The following is a 22,171-nucleotide window of genomic DNA, read 5'->3' as shown; positions in this document are numbered from 1 at the left end:
AAAACAGCTAGACTGGCCACTTGTTAGACATTGTCCAGCAATGAGTGATGAATACTGTGAGCCGTGATTTTTCTCTTGGTCATTTCTTTCATTAAATTTTTTTTTGCTGGAAATCTATAAAATACACATGAGCAAATATTACTATATTTCATTGAGTCTAAGAGGCTATCCATTGTTAGATGCTCTGTCATTGCATATATCACTTAAAAAGACTGTTAAGTAAACATGTTTTTTTTTGTTTTTTTTTTTTTTTTTTTTTACCATTCAACTGTTTACACACATCCCAGTTTTGAGGATATTACAATGTTTTTTAAAGTCCATATTGGAATCTCTGTGTCTTGATGAGACCATGCTTTGATGGCAAAGGCCAGTAGCTTAAATACTGCTGTTGACAGTTGAACTTTTTAATAAGAGTAATTAATGGTACTAATACTTCTTTGGAGCAAGGATTTATGTAGAACATGTAAAATGTGTGAATTATTCTAATAACCTACAATTTGAGACAGACTGACAGGATTTTCGTTTAATGATTAAACGTTAGAAGTTCAAAGAAGACCATTTGCAGCATATCGTGATGTAGTGTAATAAATTTTGAACCTGGAATCTGAAGACCTAACTCTGAAACCCTACCCCACTTGTCCCTTACTCCATGTCTAACCCCAAGCTAGTTATTACAGTTTTTCTGAACCTCAGCTGCTTATGTAGTCAAAAAAAGATGAGGATGCCTGCCAGATGAGGTGGTTGTAGAATCCAGGAAGGCATTTGTAGTCAGTAAACAATTACACAAATGGAGCCATTGAAATTCTCAGAGCCTTCTGCATCACGGATGTCGTGAGAGAGACCTGGAGGGGGGCTTCAGAGAGTAAAGGGCTGTGACATGTGAAGACATTCTCCAGCACACAGTATCCCATAGTGAGAAGAATTATGACTAACGAAGGGAGAAGGGATTAAGGAATTGAAAAGGTTCTGTCTGGAGTATATGGGGAGGTAGAAAAATAAGACTATTGTGCATAATAAATAAGGGACTGAAGTGACTTGAATCTCAGGAGTCAGTTATTGCTATGTGCAAGGTCAGCAATCAAGGTGATTTCATGGGAAAATGAAATCAGCTAATTAGCCACATAACTTTGGGCTTGTTAGAAGGCAGAAAATAGCCTGTGACATAACTCTCTTCTTACAGTTGATTTTTAAGTACAGTAAGCCATAACCCTTATTCATTTACCTCAGTTTGGTTTCTATCGCTGTTTGCTTTATTTTCTTTTGGTGCTTTGTTGGAGGGAGTTTTCTAAGTATTGATACTTTGCACCTCTTCAAAGAAATACTACGAGTGATATAGTTCCAAAAAACAATACACAGTCTTTTGCCATTGCTCTAATCATAATGCTCTAAGAAGAACCTTGCGCTAAAGAAGATAAGTAGTTTTGTTATTATTTAGGATTTTGGAAGGGATTAGCAAAATTGGAAATAACAGATGGAAAACATACCTGGTGGTGTTGAGGGTTTGAAGATTTCACAGCCATTAAGTGCCAGAATTAGGGCTTCATTAAATCTGAATCTTTGTCCAGATCTAAGCTCTTGTCTACTCTGCAGGAGTAAATAATTAAGAAGTGCAAATACTTGGTGGCTTTTGGTGCTGATTCCTTGAAAACAAAATCTGAGTGGCCCATGACCATTTTATGGGTTGGTGCTTACTGCTAATTAGCCCGTGGCCAGAAAGTACTTGATGCAGGGGAGTTCCATCCAGCAGGAGTGCAGCGATGTGCTGTGGCCTCATTGCTGGGTCATCTTAGCCTGGTCACCTTACCCCCTTGGGTCTCAGTGTGCACATTTATAAGAAGAGGAGATTGGACTAGATTGTGATGGCACATGGGCTGCGTCTCCTTCCATGACTGTCTGACAGTCATTGCTAATCACTTAGAACCTGCATTCTCCCACTGAGTTACAGCTTGCATATCCTCCTTGCTCATCCTCAGGCCTTTAGACAACCACTTGAATTGATAGCAGTTGGAAAGTGAAATGAAATATTTTCCAGATCCTGGGCCAGGTGATTTCTGTGGTTCCTTTGAATATGATTTTCTGATTGTTTGGAATTTCCAAATCCTGGCCAACCAACTCCCAAAAGTGCTTTGTTAGAATGGTTGTACTAGCAATGAGTAAGTGCTCCAATGAAGGAAACTGTGTGGTTCCTGAAAGAAAAAAATCCCGATTCCAAGGGCATGACGTTCCTCATGCTGTATGTGAAGGACACTGTGGTTATAACCATTTAAAGCTTTTTTAAGCCAGGGGCAACCAAATCCAGACAAAGAGTTGTCTCTCAGTTATCTGAGGGAGCTTTTAGGTGCCTCTAATCTCAGGTCCCTGCCTCCTAGTTTGAGGACATTATGAGTTTCTCAGGGCAAGGACAGACTGACTCTTTTTCTTCCCACCAAGGATGGCCAGTTTGCAATGATTATATTGCACAGGAGTTGTACTCATAGAAACCTGGCAGTTCGAAGAGGAAAGAAATGTACCTTGTCTATTGCCTTATAAAATGTTAACATTGAATGATTTATTTGTTTAACTGCAGTTTCTACATGTGAGGTCTTGCCAACTAAGGGTGTGTGCAGACTATTTGTGTTAATGTTGTATCCCATAGTGCCTGACCCTTTGGCTGTTATGACTATGTGCTACCTAAAGGAGAGCCATGGAGCCAATGACCCCGATAGTCACAAATCCCTGTGGATAGAGTGGTTCTCAGTCAACATCTTCTTCCCATTTGTGGCTTTTTCATGGATCCCTTTAAATTGTCCCTCAGCACTGGTTTGTGGAGGGGACAAAGTACCCAGAAATGAAGTTGTTTTTTATTTCCTGTTTATTTCTCTTGATGTTTCTTTTCTCTAATTCTGTTTTCACCGGCCAGGTTGGCTTTGATGATGGATGTTTTCTCTTAATGCCCCACCCCTGGCCGCCCCCTGCTGAGGCACGTGCACAGGTTGTGATGCTCTGTATACCCATCAGCTGTAGCTGGAACAGATGCTCAAGGAGTGATGGATGTGACTTCTCAGACAGGGCTCCACGCCCCTCCCACATTGAGATGCAAATATCTTTTGGCATCTTGAAAAGAAAGATTAGTCCAGGTTGTGTCCTCCTGCTGCCTCCATGCACCCTGTCCCCATCAGTCCACGACTTGGAGTATGGCTCCCCCTCATTGTTTGCCTTCTGAAGCCCCCAGTCTCTGCAGCTCTTCAATGCCTCCATTGTGCAGACGTGGTGCCAGAGACTGGGAGTCTGTTCTCAGGGCCGGGTGCCGTCCCTAGGAATTCAAGTAATAACTTAATAGCCTCTGCCGTCTGCAGAGCACCCTCTGACGAGGCCTTTGTGAATTGCAAAGTACACAGATGGAGAGGAGCAACTTATCTCAGGACTGTCACAGTGCTCCTTGTTCCCAAATCAGGTGCCTTCTCAGCCTGCATGCTTATTGAGAACTGAGGCTTTACAAGATACCACCCCACAGCCCCAGGAGAATTTAACACAAAGGGGAGAAAGTCAACAGCATCTGATCTTTCAGTGAAAACTGAGGAGCCTACATGAAATCTTGTGTGTACACGTATGCATATATAAACACGCACACAGTGTACTTTAATTCTAGGCCTACTTTGCAATTTAGTGTTTTCAGCTTCGATTTTGGTTGTCTTCAGGTCCTTCAGATAGATCTTCAGTGTTAGGTAACTTTTCCCAACCAAATTTTAAGGTGTACACATTTCCACCTTAGGAAAATTGTTGACTCCATACGATAAAGCAATCGACGTTCAGTTCCCTTGCCCCTTTCACAATCTGATATGAAGGAGTGACATCTAAATATGACAGCCAGAGACTTGAGTTTAAGTCCAGAGTGGGCCCCTTGGTCTAAGCGTTGTGTGATGTTTGATTGAATGGGAGTGGTACTCAAAAGTATGCTTACATGTGGTACTCAGAGAGCAATTTGGTTCTTGATGGGCTCTGATACTGTGTCAGAACCTGAACTACTATTTTAATTGCCTATTCTCTCATTACTGTTATATCTTAGTGCCTATTAAAGCTTACCTTTATTTTCATACTGCATATTGCTGACATTATGTTTTCTTCTTTTTTATTCCTTTTAGGAAAGTATGCCTCAGACTCCTCCCTTTTCAGCAATGTTTGACAGCAGTGGTTACAATCGAAACCTCTATCAGTCTGCAGAGGACAGCTGTGGAGGGTTGTATTACCATGACAACAACCTCCTCTCCGGATCCCTGGAAGCACTCATCCAGCACTTAGTACCTAATGTGGATTACTATCCAGATGTAGGTATTCAGGTTTCTCTGAAACACATCCTTGGCAATGAGTAGAAATTACAGTACAGTAGGCAGGGACCATAGATAATACAGAATTATGTCTAGGTTGCTGAGAATTTTTCCAATAAGAAATTGCATATTGATTATCAAGTGCATTGAAATCAAGTTGAGCCTGGATAAGGATCAGATTTTGGTGTACTGTGCATATCAATTTCTTTTCAGGTTGGTTACTACATTGTAGACAGTCTGATACCATCTAAATGAAGTATCTGTAGAGTTGATTCATGCATATAGCTTAGTCCTTAAATAGAAATGTCAGAGAACATTGGATGCTCCCAGAATATGTAATGCCTTTTTTGTTTCCAAGACCAGCACTATGCTAAGAAAAGTGAATGTAACCAAGGAAAGTATATGGAAGAGAAAACAAGATTTATGCTCAAGATGTAATTCTTTATAGATTCAACATCAGATGACATGGTTGCTTTGTTTTACCTTGGTAACCTACATTTATATAGCTAGCACTTTCAAATCTAGGGAATTTGTTATATGATTTCTCAGTCTTTACAGTAATTCCAAGAGGGAAGAGAGGAGAAAACTAATTCAGAGTGTTGAGTATTTGCTCATGGTCTCACTCCCAGCATCAGCAGTCAAACACAGGTTTTCTTTCTGGGACAAATGACTTTTTCCCCTTCCCTGTGCTACAGCTACCTCTATGGAATTGAGCATAGTAGTAGGAGATTTGCTGAGCAGCTGGTTATTGATAAAGATCTCATGAAAATATCTAGAGACTGCATTCATTTGTCTTTATAAATTTAATGATAACGTTGGTGTGCAAAGGATAGTTCGTGCTTACCACAGTAATTCACCATAGTGTTTCTTACTGAGTTATCTCTCTGTGTATTTTGTTACATGGCATTTTCAGATATGTTGCCACACAGGGAAAACTTGTAATCAAAAGTAAAAGGAATCCCTTGTTCAGCCCTGTAAGTGTTTATGAGCTAGTAAAGGCGCCTAAGGAAAAAAGAAAAATCCCATGGAATTTTTCTTTTCAATGGGAGTCTGAAATTGTTATAACAAATAAGCACTACTTCATTACTGGCTTCTTGGGAGACAATGTGGTTAAAGAAAAGTATATAGTGTTATATTGTGCTTTATTAAATTGCTTTGCCTTTAAGCAAATAAATAGGTTACTTGAAAGCCTGCCTTTGAATGTTCTGACACAAACACGTTAGTGTGACGTGCTAGACACCCTGGAGAATTCTTGAGTGTTATGTGCATTGGGTAGGTAGGTTTTTTTGTTGTTATTTTTTGTTTGGTTTCCGTTGAGTTACAGAGTATTTGGACACACAACCATGTTTTGTATGGGTAGTATATTCAAGTAAGATTTATCTCTCTGGGCTGCATTTCATTCTTCTTTACTAAAGTGAGTTATGTGTCTTGGTATCCTGGCTCCCTGAGGATGGATGTGAAAATGTGCTCTGAATAATTCCAGGAGCCAAACTGATCCTGTACTTCTGTTATTTTTAGTATGGTTTAAGGGAAAACATACATCAGAAGGTAAAGGAGAAATTAATCTTACACCGTTTTACTACTAGTAGGCATTACTTTTGAAACTGCAGCATATTAACTTGATCAGGAGAACTTAATGAAATAAGATGTATAGTATAAAGGCAAGATATTAATTTTAGAGAGAATGTAACAATGATGACTTTTTTCTCTTGCTGCAGAGAACATACATATTTACCTTCCTACTCAGTTCTCGGTTATTTATGCATCCTTATGAGCTAATGGCCAAAGTTTGCCACTTATGTGTTGAGCACCAGAGACTAAGTGATCCTGATAGTGATAAGGTAATGGTACATTTTTAATATTATAATATTATTTTTGTTTTATAATTTTATAATTTTATAATTATTTATAATATTATTCAGTTTGTTTTATTAGGAATGCTGACTCTATGGCTTAGATTTTTGTGAAGTTGGTTCGTTAAGTAACTGGGGCTTATCCCCAGGCTGAAGTGCATAAATGGCATTGCGGCTATGCAAGGGGAATTGTGAATGGTGTAAAGAATAAAGAACACAGAATAAATCAAATGCAGCCTGGGTGCGGTGGCTCACGCTTGTAATCCCAGCACTTTGGGAGGCCAGGGTGGGCAGATCACCTGAGGTCAGGAGTTTTGAGACCAGCCTGGCCAACATGTGAAACCCCATCTCTACTAAAAATACAAAAATTAGCTGGCCGTGCTGGCGCACACCTGTAATCCCGGCTACTCTGGAGACTGAGGCAGGAGAATCGCTTGAACCTGGGAGGCAGGTTGCAGTGAGCTGAGATCGCACCACTGCACTCCAGCCTGGGGCACAGAGTGAGACTCTTGTCTCAAAAATCAAAGACATTAAAAATTTTAAAATTGAAAAAAATAAATTAATTAAATGCAATTGAGGATCCCTAGGTCCTGCCTTAAGTTGGTGGCACTTGGCATTGACATGGAGGGAGAGGGGCTGGAGCTTCTTCTTCATCCCTAAAGACTTTGCACTAGAAGTTTCTCAGTGACACTGTTTGTAACTATTTATTTGATGTAGTCTATAGTGATAAATATCACTGAATTAGATATGCTTTTTCTCCCTAGAACCAGATGAGAAAAATTGCACCCAAAATCCTTCAACTCCTCACAGAATGGACGGAAACATTTCCCTATGATTTTCGGGATGAAAGAATGATGAGAAACTTAAAAGATCTGGCTCACCGGATAGCCAGTGGCGAAGAGGTTGGTAACCTGAATTTAGCACGGCCACTGGCATTCCCAGGCAGAGCCTGGGTGGGAAATGGTGCTGAATTATGCATCCTAATCTCCACTGCTTCCTCCCTGTTTTGCCTTTGGGCAAGCCCTCCACATCACATATTGGTCTGTTTAGTATGTGAAGTGAGAATGATTATACCATCCCACTTCAAAGGGGTATGATCTAGAGTGTTATGTGATTAATTTGGGGCTGTGTTCATGTCAACTCATGCACAGGATTTATGTTGCAAGTGTGTTTTAATTTTACTTTACTTTTACCTTTTTTCCTTCCAAAAAGGTTTAACACAGCTAGTTAGATAATAAATGGCAGGTTAATAGATATAAACACTGGTGGATACACAGTAAATAACATTAATATATTAACCAATGATAAATGGTAGATTAATAAATCATAAATAGAAATAGACATTCTGGGCTGTGGCAGGAAGCAAACAAATATGCTTCTGTTGAGAATGAGTAGAGGAGGACAGGACTGCTGTGGTATGAGTTTAAGTTCCAGGTAAAAGGGAAATACAGCTGGTCATGTGATATTCACTGTCAGAAAAGGGGAAGTATAGTGATTATTGAGGGAATTAAATGAAAAATTTAAAAACTTTCTTCTGAAGAACTTTGTATAGGGTCATAGAATGAGATCCTAGGAACTGTTCTTTATGGTGTTTACAACACCTTCCTGGATAGAAACTGAATTCATAGATTCATGTGTGAATGAGCAAAGGTAATTCTTGGGGGAGGAGAAGACTGAGGAAATGAGTCAAGTCTTCCAGCGCTCAGAAGTTGATTTAAGGATAGAGTCTAGTATAGGTGGAGATTAAAAGGAAGTCTCTTTGATAGTCTTTCATAACTATCACTTCCCTCAGTTGAGCCTTTGATAAGCACTAACTACTAGCTGTGCAAATTCAAGAGTATCCTTTTGGAAGCACGTCTGGAGGGCTGGTATTCTGTGTTGAGACTTGCTGGGCAAGGATGTCCTTGTAGTTCCCATGTTGCAGGTCAGCTTCTGGGAACAAGTCATTTAGGCACAGATACACTTTCACCTGGAAAAAGTAGGTGAAGCATTTGGCAATGATAGTACATTTTATTCATCTTAAAATGCATTTTCCATTATGAATAACCTTCCTTGAGAACTCTTTCAGTAGTGTGCTGCAGCGTATAACTTGATACCCTATCCTTTTTTTCTGAGACAGAGCCTTGCTTTGTTCCTCAGGCTGGAGAGAGTGTTGTGATCATGGCTCACTGAAGCCTTGACTTCTCTGGCTTAATCAGTCCTCCCACCTCAGCTTCCCTAGTAGCTGGGACTGCAGGTGCATACAACTGTGCCTGGCTAATTTTTTCTATTTTTTGTAGAGCCAAAGCCTCATTATGTTGCCCAGGCTGGTCTTGAACTTTCAGGCTCAAGCAATCCACTGGCCTTGGCCTCCCCAAAGTGCTGGAATTACAGGCGGCTAGAGTATAGTGTCACCATCATGACTCACTGCAGCCCTGACTTCTCTGGCTTAATCAATCCTCCCACCTCAGCTTCCCTAGTAGCTGGGACTACAGGTGCATACGACTGTGCCTGGCTAGTTTTTTCTAATTTTTGTAGAGACAAAGCCTCACTGTGTTGCTCAGGCTGGTCTCGAACTTGTGGTCTCAAGCAATCCACTGACCTTGGCCTCCCAAAGTGCTGGAATTACAGGTGTGAGCCACTGTACCCAGCTGTAATTTTTGTGAGAAAAGGGGAAGTGTATTAATTCTTGAGGGAATTAAGTGAAAAACTTAAAAACTTTCGTCTGAATAACTTTGGGGCTATGTTCATGTCAACTTATGCACAGGATTTATGTTGCAAGTGTGTTTTAATTTTACTTGTACCTTTTTTCCTTCCAAAAAGGTTTGACACAGCTAGTTAGATAATAATAAATGGCATCTTAATAGATATAAACATTTTAATACAATTTCTCCTAATTTTACAAAATCAGACTAAAATTATATAAGGTTAGCTCTTGAAAAATTTGTATGGGCTTTCCTGTATTATATTCTCATGAAAATGGAATTAGCCATTTTACTGTTACTTTTTGACATTATATTGTTATGAACCCAAGTGCTCGAGACAGCCATTATTTCTGCCGGGCTGAATGAGTCATTTCCTGACTCATTGTGCAAGTTATGACGGTTATAATCATTTTGCCAGTTTGCCTATTACAGGTTCCAGCCAGGTATGAATTGATAGGTCCCTTGCTTACAAAGGCAAAAATTAAGCATCATGGTGCAGTTTTGTAGCAAATCTTATATTAGGGGGGTTAGCCGGGGAGTTCCTCAGCAGGGTCAGTGCTGGCTCAGTGACCTTGGTTTATGTATCTGAAGCTGCTCAAAAGATTAGTGACATCATAAGGGCTTTTTCTTGTGTGAAGGCTGAGACCTAAGTCAGACGGTTTTCATTTCAGTTAGATTGTCTTTAGCTACTTAACATTTTATGTCAATCATCTTATCTTCCCTCTATTGCCTTTATAACTTAGTTCTTTCCAAAAGAAACACCTTAAAAATCTTTTTATTTTAAGATGAAATGTTGGTGTTTTGAAAATACCAAATGGATGGTCCTTCTTATTGCGGGAGTCAAAGGGGAAATCATTTCTATCTGTGTTTACCAGATGAAAATTGGTCTTTTTGTTTAACAGAATCAAGCTATTCGAGAGCTGGGTAGAACAGAGAGAAGGGCTAAACAGCCTTGTGACCCTGGCTTCTTTTCAACACTCCTATGTTAATAACAGTCTTGATAGAAACCTTGTGAAGTTCAGATGGTTTTGAGCATGAAGAGAGGAGATAAGAAGACAAGCCAGTTCTAACTGAGGAATTGGTTAAACTAAGAGTTGAGTGGAGAGATGTCACCTGCCTTGATCAGGTTGGGTTTCACAGGGAACCTGTTTCTTTAGTTGCTTCTATTCAGTATTCCGTATTCTATTCAGTATTCAGAATTCAAATCCACACTTGCCAGCTGGTTTATCTGAGTGTGTTTTGGCTAGTCCTCTAAATCCTTGCTCCTTCCTCGTCTCTTTAAATCATAGAAGTAACTGCCTTGTGTTAATGCCCTTTCAGCTCTGAAACTGTATGATCGATGTCCTTCCTCCAGTTCTTTGGCTGTCAGGCTCCTTATCAGTCATGTGCTTAGGTGTCTCTCCTCAGAGAGACCTTCCTTCAGCACCCCAACTATGATCGTCCCCTCTCCCATTATTGGCTTTCGCTGCTCTTCCCTTCATAGTGGTTCCTAGCACTCTGTGATGAGTAAGTATAGCTGGCCCCCTCTCTGTATTTGTGGGATCTGCATCCATGGGTTCAGCCAACCTCAGATTGAAAATATTCAAAAAGTATTAAGTGTGTACAGAACATATATAGCCTTTTTTTCCCTGTCATTATTCCCTAAACAATACAGTATCACAGTGATGTACATAGCATTTACGTTGCATTAGGTATTATAAGTAATGTAGAGATGATTCAAAGTATACAGGAGGATGTGCAGATGTATGAAAATACCATACCATCTTGTAACAGAGATGTGAGAGCATCTGCAGGGAAGTCCTGGAACCAATCTCCCGAGGATACTGAGGGATGACTGTGCTTGCATTTTTGTTGCTTGTTTTCCTCTCTAGACCCCATGCTGTGCCCTCTTTGTTCACCTTGGCCTCCTTAACTCCTAGCTCAGTACCTGGCACCTAGTATTCTCAGTAGTGTTTGAATGAATGAGTCAATGAATGAATGAATGAACAAATGAATTACTGGAATAAGGAAAAATTATTTCCCTCTACTGGAAGGAATATGAGCCTGGGTTGGGATTTGTTGCTTCTTGCCTGGGACTTTTTTTTTTTTTTTCCTTTTGGCAGTCAGTGAATCCAGGTGTGCCCTATATATAATTTAGTCAGGTTCTTCTGAATCTGCCAGGACAGTTCTACATAATTTGGCTTAATATGTTTCTCCCCTGGGGATTTGCCCAAAATGAAGTGGTTTATTAGGACTTGCCTGCAAGAAACATGAAATGAAACTAATGATTGAATTACATGACAAATGACTGTGGTGGATAGAATGCAATTTTCTCTTCCTTAAGGGGCTGGTCTTTATAATAAGAACTTCTATCTTTATTTGCCAGGTAATTACTGTCACTGGCATTTGAAGTTATAAAAAAGAGTAAGTACATATTTAGTAATTCATGACTCAGTGAGGAACCGTGCTTAACAACACAAAGCTTGATTTCTCAAATGGAATCAAATGGCAGCAGGAAACTTTTAAAAGAGGTGGCGTGCATACACTGACTCCCATGCTCACACACTAGTTGTTGAATACCTTTCCCCCATACTCTATTACGTACATTTTTCCATGATATTTTGATGCATTTTTTTGCTAACAACCTGACTGTACATTCCTCTGCCTCTTCCGCCAATAAATTTTTTTAAAATTGCAGAATAGGCTGGGTGCGGTGGCTCACGCCTGTAATCCCAGCACTTTGGGACGCTGAAGCAGGCAGATTACTGAGGTCGGGAGTTCGAGACCAGCCTGACCACCATGGAGGAACCCCCATTTCTACTAAAAATACAAAATTAGCCAGGCGGGGTGGCGCATGCCTATAATCCCAGCTACTCGGGAGGCTGAGGCAGGAGAATCTCTTGAACCCGAGAGGCAGAGATTGCGGTGAGCCAAGATCGCACCGTTGCACTCCAGCCTGGGCAACAAGAGTGAAACTCCCCACCTCAAAAAAAAAAAAATTGCGGAATAAAATTCTTTCAGCAGATATGCCAGTAAAGCATTGCTTCTCACACTTGGCTTATACAAGGATCAGCTGAGCCGCATCTAGATCATGTGACCCAAATGCACTGCAGACCAAGTCAATCGTAATCTCTGGGGTGGAACCCAGGCTCCCCCATTCAGCAGTTTGTTCTGCTCATTGCTTCCCAGCTGTTACAATTGTGTGGTACCCTGAAGAGAGGTAATAATTTCTAGCTGAAGTGTTTTCTGCATGGATCCCAGGAAAGGGTGAGGAAAAGGTGCATGATGTAGGAATGATAACATGCATGGAATAGCAGCTGAGGCATAGAATAATGAATATTTTAAAGTGAGTTGTTGGTTTTTTTAGGTGAAAATAACTTTCTTGTGCATGTCTCATGCCTGTGTTATCCAAGAAATCCCATTCTGTGGGAAAGCTTTAAAACATTTTATTTTTAGCATGTCAAGTAATATAGGAATATATTCACTTGGATTTTGTTCAAAAATTCATACAAAGCAAAAGAGGCCATAAAACTTCCATCAATCCAACTTCTCTCTTAAAAGGTAACAGCTGTTGTCAATTTTGTGTGTATCCTTCCAGAGCTGCTCCTATGTATACAGGTGTTCATAGAAAGTAGTGTGTATGGCTTTTGTTTCTGTGTGTGTTTACCTAGTATTCTTCACCCTGCTTGTTTTCTGTGTGTTATGTCTTGGAAACCTTTCCATGTCAGTGCAGGTAGCTGGATCTTCTTTCAGCTGCTACACAGTATTCCAGTATGTGATTGGGCCATGTTACTTTTTCTTTTTAAAATCTATTCTATTGGACACAAACAAGTTAAATTTGTTTATACCGAAAACTCAGCATTTTCTGAGAAAGACTTAGCAAAGAAGATTAAGTCCCTTCTTCCTATCAAGCTCTGTTTAGTAAAGTAGTAACATATAGTTGTGAGTTGCTCTTGTAAACAGTTACTGACTGTGAAACTTCAACTTTGTAACACGTATTTTCTACTCTGCACTTGTTCTAGCCAAAAGGCTGAGAAGGGATTCTACCCTGGATAGTATGTGCTATAACTAAGGTATCTCCAAGAAGGTGTTCAGAAACCAGTCTGAGTAATACCCTGGGAAATATTTGCATAATTATTAGAAGTAGTATCTAACTCTCATGTAGTCATTTGTTATGACATTTGGGACAAAGGACTGAATAAAACAGTTGAAGTTGATAGATTTTGTTTGTTTGCTTGCTTTGTTTGTTGAGACAGGTTCTCGCTTTGTTACCCAGTCTGGAGTGCTGTGGCACCATCAGGGCTCACCATAGCATCAACCTCCCTGGCTCAAGCAATCCTCCCACCTCAGTTTCCCCCAAGTTACTGGGACTGCAGGTGCCCAGCTAATTTTTAAATTTTTGTAGCGGCCAAGCACAGTGGCTCATGCTTAATAATCCCAGCATCTTGGAGGCTGAGGTGGGCAGATCACTTGAGGTCAGGAGTTCGAGACCATCCTTGCTAACATGGCGAAACCCCATCTCTACTAATACAACAACAAAAATAAAACAAGAACAACAACAACAACAAAAAATTAGCTGGGTGTGGTGGCACACACTTGTAATCTCAGCTACTCAGGAGGCTGAGGCACGAGAATTGCTTGAACCTGGGAGGTGGAGGTTGCAGTGAGTTGAGATTGCACCACCGCACTCCAGCCTGGGCAACAGAGTGAGACTCTGTCTCAGTCAATCAATCAGTCAATATATAAACAAGTTTTTGTGGAGACAGGGTCTCACTGTGTTGTCTCGATCTCCTGGGCTCAAGGGATCCTCCTGCCTCATCCTCCCAAAGTTCTGTAGTTACAGATGTGAGCCACCATGCCTGGACATAGATTTTTAATGTAACTCAAGTTTATAAAAGTAAAAGAGGAGGGGGAAATAGGAATTAGAGATTTAAAATAACCCTCAACTCATCCTTGAACAGCTTTGAATTCCAAAAAAGAGACATTTCCCTTGAGTGACAAACATACTACCAAATAGCATTTTCTAAACTGATAACCTGAATGCTGTATGGAAGGTGGGATTTTTGACGGTTTAATTTTTAAATACATAGGTGTTTCATTAGTGATTTCAGGGTGATCCATGACTGTAGAGAAAAATAGAAGTCATGTAATGGACCAGTTTAAATAACTCAGCAGAATATACAAGAATATACACTAACAAATAGAGAAGAAAAGGAAAAGAAGTCTGTGTATGCTTTTTACACCTTGAATATGCCAGAATTAACCATTTCCAGATATGGTGTTATTCTCCTCATAAGCAAATATCTCTTCGTTTGGGTTTTTGTAATATACTGTAATAAACAAAATTGCTTCTATAAAAAAAAACTGTAGCTCTTATACTTGTAGGTAAATGCCATTTAATTTTCATGTAATTAATCTCAGCAAATGATATTGTGGTATTTTTTTAAAAGGCAATGGAGCCATAAACCTAGGCCTTTCTATATCTGTAGGTTTACTGGGGCCATCCTCTTTTGGAGATTTAACCTAAGGACCATGTTAGCATTGAATCAGCCTGTATGCCTTTCTCTGATACAGGCATCATAATTTACCTGCAAGAATATTGTTTTGGAAATTTTTGGCTAGAAAAGGAAGACTAAATGGACTCTGCAACTTATATCATAGCTGTGCCCTGGGATTGATGGATTGTGAAGTCATTTCTTGATTTAACAAATGTTTTAAAAGTCAGGAGGTTGACAGTTATCTAAACTACATGCAGTGCTTTTTTAAACCAGTTTATTTTATGCATGAGGCTGCAGCATTATGAAGTAGCAAACAAAGTGGCACCTGGGAGTAGTGTTGCAGGGAGAATTGCCACATGGAAGAGTTCGGTTGTGAACATTAATAGTGAGTCTTGAGTTCAAAGGAATGAATATGAGCCCAATGGAAGTCAGATGCCAGAAATGAATATCTACTGCTTCCTCATGAGGAGTAGATATTCCTCATGAATATCTACTGCTTCCTCAGATATCTGAGGAATATCTTCCTCAGATATTCAAAAATGAATATCTACTGCTCCTCATGACTTCCACATTTTATGTGTAAGTCAAGAAGGTGGTAGGCTGGACATGGTGGCTTACGCCTGTAATCCCCACATTTTGGGAGGCTGAGGCAGGTGGATCACAAGGTCAGGAGTTCAAGACCAACCTGGCTAATATAGTGAAACCCCGTCTCTACAAAAATACCAAAACTAGCCGGGCGTGGTGGTGCATGCCTGTAATCCCAGCTACTCGGGAGGCTGAGGCAGGTGAATCACTTGAACCCGGGAGGCGGAGGTTGTAGTGAGTTAGCCAAGATCATGTCACTGCACTCCAGCCTAGGCAACAGAGCAAGACTCTGTCTCAAACAAAACAAAACGAAAACAAAAAGAAGGTGGTTCGAGGGGGTGAATGGGAAGTAATGGTATATTTCTGTTAGGTAGCCAGACTGATGAGATTGAGAATGATAGGACTAGAGAAATCAAGAGGGTGGCCCTAAAGAAAAAGTGTTAGGAAAAGGATGCACTGACTTGCGATCAATGTATTTCAACCCACCAGCAGTAAACTGGTAGGTACATTTCTTTGCTGGAACAGAGGACATTCAGTTATACTTAGTACTCATTATACTGGATTCCCTCAAGAGGTAATCTAAATTGTCACTGTAGTGTTTTCATGGCCCAACCTAAATTGTACTCTCAGTAGCAACCCCAAAGAAGAACTAAACCTTACAGGTTTGAAAACGCCTTATGCATGTGTCTCCAACTGTTAGAGCTAGCCAAATCTTCCTGTAACTTCCCTTAACCCAGTTGATTCTCCAGTGTCCAGGTAAAATCATTTGAGGACATAGTCTCTGAGTTTGCATAGTGGCAAAACCAGACATGCAGAGCACGGATGTAATTCTTCGCTCATTCCCTAGCAGACATACAGAAAGAATGTCCAGCAGATGATGCAGTGTCTGATCCGCAAACTTGCCGCGCTCAGCCAGTATGAAGAAGTCCTGGCAAAAATCAGCTCCACATCCACAGATCGGCTCACAGTTCTCAAGACCAAGCCACAGTCCATACAAAGGGATATCATTACTGTCTGCAATGACCCTTACACGTTGGCCCAGCAACTGACTCATATAGAGCTGGTAAGGCCGTTATCATCTTTGCTCTTTACAACCACGGATTTGCTTTGCTTTGGCAACCAGACAATATATTTGTCAAAAGTAAGGTCACAGGAGAGGTTAGAATAATCCAAGTGGGAAATCATTTGAGACAGCTGAAACATACCATGTTTATGGATTTGAGTATGAATGCTTCTGATATTCTGGGGATTCACTTGTAAATAAATACTAAACAAGGCTAAAGAGCAAAGAGTTTATTGACCGTCCTCACCTTCTGCCTCTAATCAGTTTTTCCAAAAGCTGCTCAGCCTTTCACTATCTTGTGGAATATTGACCCAAGCAGAAAATTGCCTCTGCACAGACTTTGAAGATGATGAAAGTATTTAGGGTTAAAGGCTTGTTTTATAATCTTCATTAAGAAATGGGAGGTGGTGCCAAAAGTCATAGAGGGAGTTGACAGTCCATTTCTTTTCACCTTCTTTAATACCGTTGACCTTCTGGGTTTGTGTTTCAGGAGAGGCTCAATTATATTGGGCCGGAAGAATTTGTTCAGGCGTTCGTGCAGAAGGGCCCTTTGGATAATGACAAGGTAATCAGTCTACCCAAAGGTCAACACTGAAACCAGAAATGGGATTTCTCAGTCTGTGATAGTGGGTATAAGGGACAGAAGTTAGAACTATATTCGGTTTTAGATTTTAAAATCAGAATTTTTTTTTTTCCATCAGCCATGTCTGATTCATTGCAGTTTTCTTGAGCGAGGTCTCCAAGCTCCTTTACAATATTGCCCCATCACTAACTTGTAGCCTCTTCTTCCTCCTTACTGGGAAATTTAGTAAGACCTTTACAGCAAGTAGATGCAGGCATTTGTGGTGATGAAAATAGGAGAGGAAAGCATAATGGTTTTAGCAGATTAAGAATCTGCTGAGAAGGTTCTGCCCATAATTCAACAATAGCAGGGGCAGGAAAGGCAGGATGCACATCCAGCTTGCTGAGTAAAGGACTTGACCGCTTTGCCTCTTGTTTTAAGGTGAATCTCTCATGAGAGGTTTATTGCCTAGGTGCAGCCCACTATTAAAGAAATTAATGCTGGGCGTGGACTGTCAAATCAGTGTACACATATAAGAAATTTTTTTTCTTCCAGTGACCTGGAAGCATTTTGAATTGTTAGGCAAAGACTACAACACCCGCTGATGAAAGCCCCCTTCTGGGAGTAGGGGCAACAGCTGTTTTCCGGACTTAGAATAGTGTCTCCTAATACAGGAAGTGAAGAATTTGTTTTGCCATAGAAGGCTAGTGGACTTTTTGTTTGTTTGTTTCTTTTGGAAGGAAGGAAAGAGGGGTGTAATTAGCCTCTTCAAGCTGGCCTTGAACTTCAAGATGAGATGAACTTTTTTGCCTTTGAACAATGTGTTACTCACCCTACTAAAGACCATGATGGTGTAGACTTCTGTTTATCTACTTGGAAGATACTTAGTTTGTTGCAACATTATGTTGTAAAATTTTGTCCTATGCTTAATTTTAAGAGAAAAATTTGTACTCCTCTGTACTGGTAGCCACTTTTTGCTGTATCGATTATAGCAGTTGGTATTTGCACTCCGTTAACTGAGTCAGGATTGTTTTGGAATGCAGCCAGAGCTCTTCCTCTGAATTGTGTTTCTGAAGATACAATCCAGACTAACTTAGTTTCTCAGGAAGAGGGGTTAGGGACACTTTTTTTTTTTTTTTTTTGGAGGCTGAATCTCACTCTGCCACCCAGGCTGGAGTGCAATGGCGTGATCCCAGTTCACTACAACCTCCACCTCGTGGGTTCAAGCGATTCTCCTGCTTCAGCCTCCCGAGTAGCTGGGATTACAGGCACACGCCACCATGCCCAGCTAATTTTTTGTATTTTAGGAGAGATGGAGTTTCACCATATTAACCAGGCTGATCTTGAACTCCTGACCTCTGCTGATCCACCCGCCTCAGACTCCCAAAGTGTTGGGATTACAGGCGAGAGCCACTGCGCCCGGCTTAAGGACACTTTTATAAATGCATTAGAGTACATTTCTAGACCTCAGGTGTTTCACTGGACTATCCTAAAAGCCTTCGATATTTCTGTAAGGATAATCAAGAATGCCAGTGATTGTCTTTCTCTCTCTTCTGTTGTTCTAAAAAGCTTGCCTAATCCATAAACTGAGAATAAAGGCTTATATTTCACAAAATGAGAGTCCAGTACGTTCTTTTTTTCCTCTAACTCATCCGTTTACTTTGTTTTCTCTAAAGAGTTGCTACAGTGAACGGAAGAAAACACGAAACTTAGAAGCTTACGTGGAATGGTTTAATCGCCTCAGCTACTTGGTTGCTACAGAAATCTGTATGGTGAGGAAATGAATTTTCTGTCTCCTAGCTCTCAATATTATTTTTTCCTACTTATTTTAGAACCGTTGGGTCTTTATACTGGATAACTGCCCTCCATTGTCTTTTACTATATAGCCTGTTAAGAAAAAACACCGAGCAAGAATGATTGAGTATTTCATTGACGTAGCTCGGGAGTGTTTTAACATTGGCAACTTCAACTCCTTGATGGCGATAATCTGTGAGTATTTTGTGGCGGATACATGTCCTTTATCTGTACGAATCCTGTAAAGTGACCCACAGAAAATTTGCAAATAGTATGGTTTTGTTAGTACAGACTGTGTTTTTTAATCCTGAGTTACTTGAGAATGTCCAAAATGCTTTAAATAGGCAAATGGGTGCGAGTAGGTGTGTAATGTTTCTTAAGTATGCAAGACTTCTTGGAATGTTTTAAGTTAACCTTAGCTAAATATTCATCTACAAAGACTTGTAGGTAAGATACTTGTCTAAATAAAGAGGTTTAAAAAGCATTTTGGCAGCTTGCATATCAAGTATTATAGAAATAATGATCCAAGACTCAATTATCTGATTCCTTGGACAAGAGGGTGGCCTAAGAAACTGGCACATTTTCTAATTGTTCAGGTTTCTAGTACTTATCATCCTCAGACCTTATTACTCTAGTGTACAAACTCACTCCTCTATATTATGGAGGTTTTAACATCAGAGACCGTGTTTCTTTCCTTTCATTCTATAAATATGTGTGGTAACAATATGTCTTAGTTGTTCCAATTTATACCTGTTGTCTTGCCTTAATTATTGATAATAGCTTTTGATAATAGTTCTTTCATTAAAAGTGTCCTAGTTTGTATGATCAATTATATGGCCATCTTACAAATTGTAGGTGCTCAATAAACATTTCAATAAAAGAATAGGCTGGGCACAATGGCTCATGCCTATAATCCCAACACTTTGGGAGGCCAAGGCAGGCAGATCACGAAGTCAGGAGATCGAGACCACCCTGGCCAACATGGTGAAACCCTGTTATCTACTAAAAATACAAAAATTAGCTGGGCATGGTGGTGCATGCCTGTAATCCCGGCTACTCAGGAGGCTGAGGCAGCAGAATTGCTTGAACCAGGGAGTCGGAGGTTGCAGTGAGCTGAAATCATGCCACTGCATTCTAGCCTGGCGCCAGAGCAACACTCCGTTTAAAAAAAAAAAAAAAAAAAGAAGGAGAAGAAGAAGAGAGTTGAGGTCTTTTTGAAGGATCAGTTTAAAGCTAGAGAGTCTACCAAATTTAATTCAAGAATCTTAATCTAATAAATTTTCCCTTCCACCAATTTATTTTTCCATTTTGTTTACATACAATTTCCTCTTTCTCTCCCCCCAGAAAAATATTGGCCAAGTCTCAGCTTATTATTTATCTGACTAACTCCATGAAAATAGCAAACAGAAAGATTATCTGAATCAGGGACTGAAAGGCTCACAGTCTAGATAATAGATTACTTAATTTCCCTCTTCTACTAGTAAGAAAATGTCAAGGCAAGCCATAGCATTGGAGAAAATGTTTGTAATACATAGAGCTGACAAATAACTTGTATCTAGAATCTATAAAGAACCGTGTAAATCAATAAAAAGACAAATAACCCAGTGAAAAAAAGGCCAAAAGATTGAAACAGATATGTCATGCAAGAAGACACTGTATATTAATGGCTAACGAGTATCTGGAATGGTGTTCCACATCATTAGTCATCAGAGAAATACAAATTAAATTGCAGCAAAATATTAATACCATTGCATGCACTAGAATGACTGGAATTTTAAAAACTGGTTACACAAAATAGTGTTGAAGATGTGGAACAAATGGTGCTCTTATTGTACATTATTGGCAGGAGTATAAAATGGTACTACTACTTTGGAAAACTGTTCAGCAGTTTCTTGTAAGGTTAAACATATTTATACCCTGCAATGCAGAGATTGCACACACCTATATATTTACTCCATGGAAATGCAAACACATGTCCGCAGGAAGATTTGTAAAAGAACGCAGCTTTATTCATAATCGCCCAAGACTGGAAACAATTCAAATGCCCATTTACAAATGAATGGCTAAATAAATTGTGGCATATGAATACAATGAAATACTGCTCGGCAATAAAAATGAACAGTTGATACATATAAGTAACATGGATTAATTTTAGAATCATTATGTTGTGCAAAATAAGCCAGACACAAGAGTAGGTACCGTATGATTTCATTGATACGAAGTTCTAGGACAGACAAAACGAATCTGTGGTTTTAGGTAGCCAGTGTTCTGATTTCTGTGGTGGTGGGGAGGTGACCAGAAGAGGGTCCAAAGGTGACCAGAAGAGGCCCAAGAGCTTTCTGGGATCATGAAATGTGCTACTTTATCTTGATTGGAGTGGTAATACATGGACTTACACATTAGTCAAAATTCATCTAATTATGTGTTTAAGGTCTGTTTTTTTTTTTTTGTATGTAAATTGTACCTCAATTAGGAAGCAATCTCCCACTTCTCGTCCTTAAAATATGAATATGGTGATTTGGAATTAATATATGTACTCATTTAGGCTAGCGTGGGTTCCTTTTCTGTACAACAGCCACTGTAATATTTTTCTGAATAGTTATAATACGTAAAGTATCATTCAGGAGAGGCAGCCTGGCTTGTTGGAGTGAGTGTGGGTTATGGTGTTAACTCCGTGTGAGCTTCCATCTCTGTTACTTGTTAACTGGATATCCTTGGGAAAATGTCTTACTCCCTGGAACTTTAGCATACTTTTTAAGAATGTTGAGGGGATATATGAGATAATACACACAAAGCATGGTTGACACATTAGTTTCTAGGTCAAGGGTCAGCAAACTATGACCCGTGGGTCAAATATGGCCCACCACTGGTTTCTTTATGACCAGCGAACTAAGAATGGTTTTTATCTTTTTAAATGATTGAAAAAAATGAAAATAATAATATTAACATTGTTAACCTGTGACTGTAATATAAATTCAGATTTCAGTGCACATAAACAAAGTTTTACTGGAATACAACCATAACCATTTGTATATGTAGTTATCTACATAACTGGATGATGGCTGTTTTTGCACGACAGTGATAGTGTCTTGTAGTGATGACACAGACCATATGGCCTAAAATGCTTACTCTCTTTCCCTTTATAGAGAAAATGTGTTTACCTCTGCACAGAGTCAATGGTAGCATTTATGCTGTTTCTCGACTCAGAATTTGCAAAAAAAAAAAAAAAGTTATACAATTGGAGTTCGTTACTTACTAATTTTAGTATTCTCACTTAGTAATGAATGCTTTTTAGAAGTATATGTTTATGGTTTTTCTTATTTCTCTCTTTCAATTTTCCTTTTTTTCTCCCCCTCCATTTCAAATGGGAAGCTGGTATGAATATGAGCCCAGTCTCTCGACTAAAAAAAACTTGGGCCAAAGTGAAGACTGCAAAATTTGACATTCTTGAGGTATGTGAAGCCGATGTTTTGCTGTTAAGTAACACTTTATACCTGGAAAGTAGAATTCCTTTATGTGGTCTTGCCTCTCCTTCAGACTATGACAGAGGAAAAAGCCCATCCGTCTTTACAGACCCCGGGAAAGGAAAGTGGGTAGAATTGGAGAGGAAAATAAATCAGGTTATGTACTGGTTGTTTTATAGGTAGAGATGTCCATTCTGGGGTTAATTGACTGGGGAAATAGTGAGCTGTCAGTCATATCACCTTATATGCCAGAATGGAATTTCGGTCCTGAGCAGTTGAGAGTTTTACTTCACTGTGAGCCTATTAGCTTCATTTATCTTCAGTTTCTCAGGGGAAGTGTTCCCCATCCCTAGAGTAACATTTATTCATCCTTTCAGCAATTTAG

General features: G+C 39.7%; 1 protein-coding gene across 5 annotated transcripts in view; it reads left to right on the top strand.

The window, feature by feature from the left end:
- Window positions 1–22,171, top strand: part of RASGEF1B (RasGEF domain family member 1B) — a 633,271-nt gene that overhangs the window by 596,627 nt on the left and 14,473 nt on the right. For 4 of the 5 annotated variants that reach the window (XM_037989302.2, XM_037989300.2, XM_037989308.2 and 1 more), the window contains 8 exons: window positions 4,122–4,304; window positions 6,023–6,145; window positions 6,922–7,059; window positions 15,751–15,966; window positions 16,457–16,531; window positions 18,205–18,300; window positions 18,415–18,517; window positions 21,695–21,774. In XM_037989302.2, the coding sequence (XP_037845230.1) occupies window positions 4,122–4,304; window positions 6,023–6,145; window positions 6,922–7,059; window positions 15,751–15,966; window positions 16,457–16,531; window positions 18,205–18,300; window positions 18,415–18,517; window positions 21,695–21,774 (1,014 nt within the window). The remainder of the gene's footprint in view (window positions 1–4,121; window positions 4,305–6,022; window positions 6,146–6,921; window positions 7,060–15,750; window positions 15,967–16,456; window positions 16,532–18,204; window positions 18,301–18,414; window positions 18,518–21,694; window positions 21,775–22,171) is intronic. The other variant, XM_037989301.2, reaches the window with a different exon arrangement.

Source organism: Chlorocebus sabaeus, chromosome 7, assembly GCF_047675955.1.
Source record: "Chlorocebus sabaeus isolate Y175 chromosome 7, mChlSab1.0.hap1, whole genome shotgun sequence".
In the NCBI taxonomy this organism is placed as follows: Eukaryota; Metazoa; Chordata; class Mammalia; order Primates; family Cercopithecidae; genus Chlorocebus; species Chlorocebus sabaeus.
The sequence above is the reverse complement of the archived record's forward strand: the minus strand, read 5'-3'. Positions and strand labels throughout refer to the sequence as shown.